The sequence below is a fragment of the Palaemon carinicauda genome, chromosome 31, assembly GCF_036898095.1.
Source record: "Palaemon carinicauda isolate YSFRI2023 chromosome 31, ASM3689809v2, whole genome shotgun sequence".
In the NCBI taxonomy this organism is placed as follows: Eukaryota; Metazoa; Arthropoda; class Malacostraca; order Decapoda; family Palaemonidae; genus Palaemon; species Palaemon carinicauda.
In genome coordinates, this window is record NC_090755.1 from 13561379 (window position 1) to 13569170 (window position 7792).

The 7792-nt window shown below is 37.7% G+C and overlaps 1 protein-coding gene across 3 annotated transcripts in view; it reads left to right on the plus strand.

Annotated features, from left to right (window-relative positions):
* Positions 1-3868, plus strand: part of LOC137624309 (acyl-coenzyme A thioesterase 1-like) — a 49448-nt gene extending 45580 nt beyond the window's left edge. The window contains exon 9 of one of the 3 annotated variants that reach the window (XM_068354923.1): positions 3761-3868. In XM_068354923.1, the coding sequence (XP_068211024.1) occupies positions 3761-3787 (27 nt within the window). In that variant the 3' untranslated portion in view covers positions 3788-3868. Of the gene's footprint in view, positions 1-2943; positions 3180-3760 lie in introns of those variants that run through there. The other 2 variants (XM_068354922.1, XM_068354921.1) reach the window with 2 other exon arrangements.
* Positions 3869-7792: the final 3924 nt, after the last annotated feature.

Consider the following 7792-nt stretch of genomic DNA (forward strand, 5'->3'; position numbering starts at 1 on the left):
CTCTCTCTCTCTCTCTCTCGATTTGGCAAAACAAAAAATAAATTAAAATAAAATTAATCCTCCACAAGGTTACTACCCTCGCGCGAGCACCTTGTGGGTGTCGTGTACTGTATACAACAGGGGCGTGTGAAAACCACTATTAAACAGGCTGTCTTCCATTTAGATAATTCCTTCATCAAAAGGAAGGGCCATAACAGGCCCTAGAGAACACAGCAATTTTTTATTCAATAGGTTATACAGTTTTCTGTATCGCGACTGGCGGAATCCCTGAAGGTATAACCCGCAAATATCGAGGGCTGACTGTACTGCGTTTTAAAATTTATTCCTAAGGTTTAGTTTACAATTAATACCTTGGTTGTGCACAGGGATTATTTCTTGGAGATCTTATTCCACATTCCCTTTATGCATCTTCTTCTTCTTCTTTGTCTACATCTTTTCCCACTTCTATGTTGGGTCGATGTTTCTGGTCAGCTTTCTCCATCTACCTCTGTCCCACACCTCATCACCGGTTAATCCCTTTGATCGAAGGTCATCCTTGATACAGTCCATCCACCTTCGCTTTGGTCTCCCTCTCCTTCTCATTCCCTGTTCCTCCATTTCCATCACTCTCGCCTCCATCAATGTGAAACTATGGTTGCTGATCAAGCTAACAGTTCTAACGGGCCTGGGAAGACTAGGCTAGTATATATATATATATATATATATATATATATATATATATATATATATACATATATATATATATATATATATATATATATATATATATATATATATATGTATGTATATAAATAAATATATACATATATATATATATATATATATATATATATATATATATATATATATATATATATATATATATATATATATATATATATTCATGGTAAAGGGATGACGATGCTATTGATATGCCTCCACTTTTAGACAACACACAAGTTTAGCCTTTTATTGTTTTTATTATTATTACTACTAGCTAAGCTACAACCCTAGTTGGAAAAGCAGGATGCTATAAAGCCAGGGGCTCCAACAGGAAAAAATAGCCCATTGAGAAAGAAAATAAGGAAATAAATAAACTACAAGAGAAGTAATGAACAATTCAAATAACATATTTTAAGAACACTAACATTGAAATCGAGCTTTCATTTATAATCTATAAAAAGAGACTTATGTCAGCCTGTTCAACATGAAAACATTTTCTGCAAGTTTGAGCTTTAGAAGTTCCTCTGATTCAACTACCTGATTAAGAAGATGATTCCACAACTTGTTCACAACTGGAATATAACTTCTAAAATACGGTGTAGTATTGAGCCATGTAATAGAGAAGGCATGACTATTAGAATGAACTAGGATGGTACTGTCTGGGAATATCTGAATGCAAAGGATGTTCAGAATTATGCAACATGCATAACTAACTACTGTAATTGAACGACAGTGCCTAAGATTAATATCTAGATCCGTGAGAAGTTTCACAAGCCCCTGGTAATGCTGCTCCTTCTCAATTCATTGCCAAACCTAACCCAACCCTCATAGTCATTTAAATTAATAGTGTTTCATTCAGCAAGGGTTCTGAACATTCTCTATGCTCCACGTATTTAAAAGGTTTGTACAAAGCCTCGAAATCTTTACATGCTTTAGGTCCTTCTGCTGCTATGCCATTGCAATGCCATAATTCTAGTAGCTCTATAAGACTGCTACACCATTGCAATACCGTAACTCTCGTACTGTAGCTCTATAAGGCAAATCAAATGGGTTGTCTTAATCCTATATCCCTTTCATTTGCTAAAGTAAGCGGTTATCATCAGTCTCATATCAATTTATGAGGTTGGCGTAGCATATCGCATGATTCCCTTAAATTCTGACAGGTGAACAAAGTTTCAGCTAATTTGGATCATTTTCATTTTTCAGGCGACAGTGTTCGCCATCCGCTTGCAAGTTCATCCAGTAGCTCGTTTCCCTTATCGTTAATCAGCCGCCAGTAAACCCAAATCTAATACAAGTCTGAACATTAAGGTTGCGGTGACCGATTGAAAACATCCCTCTTTAGGGTTTTGCCGGGTTGAGGTATGAGTCCCACTCAAGCTCAATAGTTTCTTGTAGTGTCGACAACCTCACCATCCTTGTGAGCTAAGGATGGTGAGGTTGAGGTTAGAAACACTGCAAAAAACTATCGAACATGAGCATGGATCGTCCTAATAGGCCACGACAACCTTTACATGATATTAAAAGCATAACTAATTCCCTGACTTTTTGTAGAAACCTTTTATTGGAAAAGTTTTAGCAACCGGTCAATGGAGTACCTAGTTGGTGTTCGCAAAATGTTATCTTAAAAAGGCAACCGACAGTACAACACATTAATGTATATTTAATTACTTAAGTAAATGACCTGAAATCACTTATTGCAAACTATATTTTAAACAGTTATCAAAGCTAGATAAATAACCTGGACCAGTTTGGTAACACTTAACCTTGTTGCATTACTTGCTACATACTGAAATTCATCTTTCTCTTTCTTTCAATTGCATCTCACCTCTGGTAGAGTGAGGGAGTCAGCCATATGAACATCAGGGGAGATTAATAGAAATGAAGAGAATTTTAATTATGAAATTTCTTTTTTTCTATACTGTACTCACCTGATGTTCATATATATGCCCACCCTCCTCTCCAGCTACTCATCATATGAAGATGAGGGATAATGTCGACTTCGAACAGAAGACTATTCTATTTAAGGCTGCAACCTGAGCTCCCACAATTTTTTACTAGAAGGCTCTATTCCTTTGTTAAAGACGTGTACTGGTGAAGCCAAAGAAAACAGGAACACTTTAACGTTTTAAAAATTTTACCAGTAAGTGTCAATTAAAAATGGCTTTTGAAGAAGAAGTTATATATTATCGGGCGAGTATAGAAATAGAAATTTTTACGAAAATCCTGTTTTCTTTTTAGGTACATCAATACCCAGATACAGGTCATCTCATCGAACCTCCCTATTCCCCCTTCTCTCACTCTTCGTACCACAAACTTGTCAGGATGCCTTTATTATGGGGTGGCAAGACTCACCCTCATAATAAAGCCCAATCTCACGCATGGCCGACCATGCTGAAGTTCCTCCGAAGATTTGTCCGTTAGATTCCCCTCAATGAAGAAGGAAATGTATAGATGTGCATACTATGTGTATATATATATATATATATATATATATATATATATATATATATATATATATATATATATTTCTTAAATTACCGTAGAAGACTGTCAAGAAATATCAATATAGAATTATTGAGATATCAATTATATATTCTAGTTTAGGAAACAAGTGTTGACGTTTATGAAAATAACATGCCGGTATATTTTTATATGTAGTGATTATGAATACAGGTGCTTTGGTTACAATGCACTGTTATTATTAGGCAGCTGAACCAGATACAGTAATGTAAAATGAAGAAGAATATGTGACTGATGTATATCAACATGGAGAAGTCCAGATATGAATAGAGTTTACATCCTACAATACAAAGTAAAAGCTTGGCAAATCTATCGCCTGGTTTAGAGGTATCATTTAGACTATGCCAACGTTTCTGTTCTTTAACCATGAGGTAAAGCGTACAGCGGTAGCTCTGCCAAAAAGATCAGCAGATCTCGTTGTCCGTTACTTATACGATGTTCTCAATTTCAATCTATGTGAAGTATTGGTTCTTTTTTATATATAGGGATTTGTATATTGTAGTTATTTAAAATCCTACATTCTCACATCTCTCAGACTCCCAGGGCTGAATTTGACTGGTAACAGCTATGGTCCCATGCTGCTCCAAGGATCATTATTTTTCAACTTTGTGGGAAGTTTACTAATCTTTAGAAGTATTCTGTTATTTTGTGACTTATTATCAAACTGAAATATACCTTATTTTATTCATCCAGTACTTTCACTTTTAAATATTTTCCTGATCATGCCGGTTATGGGCTTTTATTAAAGACTTTTTTCATTGTGATCACTGCGTATAGAATAACTAAAGTATTTTTATACAATTTTTATACTTTTAATTCAAATTTAACTGGTTAATGATAACCCTATTAATCATATTATGCCCTTATCGTGGTCCACAACAATTCTCAGACTAACAGTCTTCTTTTCACACAAGAAGAAGAAGATGTCTTACAACCTGGACCTAAAGGTATCCATCCACCAACCTCTTCATATTTCATGAGACTGGTGAGCTGGCAACATATCTGTAGATTGCTCCCATTATATTTTCTTCATCAAGAAAATAACATGGATATGTACGATGAGTTTTTACAGGGTATTGAGCTTCAAGACCACCAAGGTACATAAAGTTTAATATTATTATCCCAAAGGTTCAAGGTTAATCTATATTTCTACATAACGTTTCCATTCAGTGCATCAATAGGTGTGGGAGGAGATGGTGTTGATGGAGATATTACATTTGATAGTTTTCTGTCTGAAAGGACTTTCTACTTGTTAGTTATGAAATCATTCATCAAATAGAGTATTATCTGCATTGGTTGTTGGTAGTTTAAGACAAAATTTTCCTACATATAAAAATTTGCCTTACGATTATGTGAGTGATAATGACATGGTATAGGGTGCTTTGGTGGTGTCAGGTGGTATAGAAAATAGTTTTCTGGGCTCCGACCCGTGCCGCCCAGTGAAATGCTCCTTTAACATCATTTCTAAGGTAAAAACTGCTATGAATTTACCAGAGAAAAATTTGTATAGGAATGCTAGGTTGAACCCAGCTCGCTCACCTTAATAAGGTGTCGGTATAATACTGGGGCGCTGAATAAATCACAACCAGAGCCCTCGCACCATTTAGATATCTCCTGTCAATATCCCCGAACAGCGAGGTGCCGTTCAACATCCTACTACTACTAGCAATCCCACGCCAGTGACGTCACTCCTTTATATAGCACGCAACTTTCTAGCCGTTTTTTGCCTTAGTGTGTGAATTTCGCTGGTTTTTTCTGGATTTACCTCAAGATGTTGGACTCCACTGTCACTCCATCTAAGTTAAGTACCAGATCTATGAGTTTTGAGATTTTGGAGGGGGCCTTGCCCTTTTTTGCTTATATTATACAGTTTTATTTTTCACGACCCCGCGTGGGACTTTCATGGCGCCTGGCTCCCTCCTATCTCTCTCTCGTTTCATTCTTAACACTTTTCAATGAGTCCTCCATACTGATTGTTTCTCGTTATGAACTTTATGGGTATCCACGGTTCACACACCGTATTAATTTTTATATCGTCCTGTTATTATGATAACAGTTATTACATATACGTGTGCGTATTATCGGTAGGTTGGCATGCCTGGTCGCCTTCGGGCGTTCCTATTCCACTAATATTATTACTTGGATTATTTACGTTCGCACGCCACGGACTTGCTTATCATTTTAACGTCATTCGTTTGCTTGCATAGCTCGAGGGGCTTTCACGAGTCAGATATTACATATTAGTTTTCATTTTGTTAGCACTTCACTGACTCTTTGTTATGTTGGTAGGCCTGCCTACTCTCAGCGCCGTCAGTCTTGTTTTTCTCCTGTCTCATGTTCGCTCCCTCGTTTGTTTTACGATTGATGTATAGTTAATTTTATTACTATTATCATCCAGCATGCCTTCCTATCTTATTTTACCATGTGTTATGTTTTTTATAGTGTTATTAGTCTTTCCGCGTGATCATATCATCGTGGGTCTGGCAGGTTGGTATACCTGCTATCACCCCACTCCTAGCCTCCCTCCCGCCCGATACCCCACCCCAGGGTTCCCTCCCTCTCTCTCTCCCGATCGAGTTTGAGTCACTTTATGGCGCTATGTTCCCCTCCCGGGGGCATCCGCTTTCTTTGCACGGGCGGTTCCCGTTGATCTGTGAGGCTTACTATTATTATACATTAACGTACATTACTTACTCTTTTCACTACTCTACCCGGTCGTAGTCGTTTTCTTTCCGTCGCTCGTTTGGCCAACGATCGGCGGGAAGTTTTCTGCTCGGTCCGTGGTACCTTGTCATGTTATATTATTTATTAAGTTTTGTACGTGCTACTCCCTCTCGGTCCCGCACGTCACGGACCCATTAAAGATCCCTTCCCCCTCTCTAGTGTCACGCACCTCACGGACCTCATATATATATATATACTGTATATATATATATATATATATATATATATATGTATATATATATAAAGACTTTCATTACGGGATCCCCGGAAGTAGCTTTTATACATTACCATCCGGTCGAGTTGTTTAGTTGAGCCCCCGGAGCCAACGTTACTCATTACAGTATTACTTGGTTTAACTTTATATATTAGTCACATATATATATTATATACGATTCTAGTTCTCGACCTTGCCTTCCTTCTTTTGATATGATCACGATTACGGTCTGACTTAATTTAATTTAATTTAATTTAAATTTTTACAATCAAATAGATCTGTTATTTTGATTTATTAAGCACCACGGGCCCCCCGGGGTCCCCTATTTGCCTTCATTCAATATATTTAAGGCATATATATGAATAGTTTTTATCATGAATTTGATATATATAGAGAATTGAAGCACTCCGGGCCCCCGTGCCCTTCATTTGCTTTCATTCAAGATAATTTATGGCTATATATATAAAAAATTTTTATCATATTAACATATATAAAACATTTTTATCATGATATTGATATATAAATCTTCTATCATGATATTGATATCATTTAAGCACCCGGGGCCCCCGAGCCCCTATTTGCTTTCCTTCAGGATTCCTAATGTATATATATAAAACATTTTTATCATGATATTGATATATAAATCTTTCATCATGATATTGATATCATTTAAGCACCCGGGGCCCTCGAGCCCCTATTTGCTTTCATTCAGGACTCCTGATGTATATATATAAAACATTTTTATCGTGATATTGATATGTAAATCTTTTATCATGATATTGCTATAATTTAAGCATCCGGGGCCCCCGAGCCCCTATTTGCTTTCATTCAGGATTCCTGATGAATATATATAAAACATTTTTATCATGATAGTGATATATATATATATATATATTTTAAGCACCGGGGCCTCTGGGCCCCTAATTTGCTTTCCTTTGAGATACTCATGTATCTTTTATTTTACAGACTGTACGCTGTGCAATGATGGCATGTGCCGCTGTCATCTATCAACCCTGCGGCCATGACGTGTGTCGTTCACACGCCCACTGTTCTGTCCGAGTGGATGACTTAGCTGTTTGGCATCCAGACAATTGTGTAGTCTGCTACACAATGACCTCCACTCTAACATCTGACTCGGTGAGTGCATTTTCATTGATACAGACTTGTAGGGAGTTACGATTACTTTCAAAGATTATTAATTTTAAGGCCACTAGTCCTCTGGACTTCCCGCATGCCTTTCACTTCGTGTCTACGAAGTCTTTGGACTTCTTCACTTTACTTTGGCACAAATATCCCTCGCTAATAGTCTGTTCTCTTTCAGTGCTCCCAACTTGAAAAAGATACAGCTCGGGCTACCCTCAAGATCTGGATTGACGGGTTCGCCCGCAACGTGAAGGCCAAACAGCCTTATATCCTCTCTGAGGAATGGTGTTCCCGTCTCTACCCCCATGCTAAAACTTCAGCTGCAGTCCCCAAAGAGTTGGCGGATCCTATCATCGAGAGGTTCGAATCCCTTCTTCTGGCCCCGGACCAAGAAGAGACGGGCGGCACCCTAACTGAGGACGTCGCTACCCTCAACCTCGATGTGGAACCCATGGCTCTTGACGATCCCGACGCAGGTAGGGACGT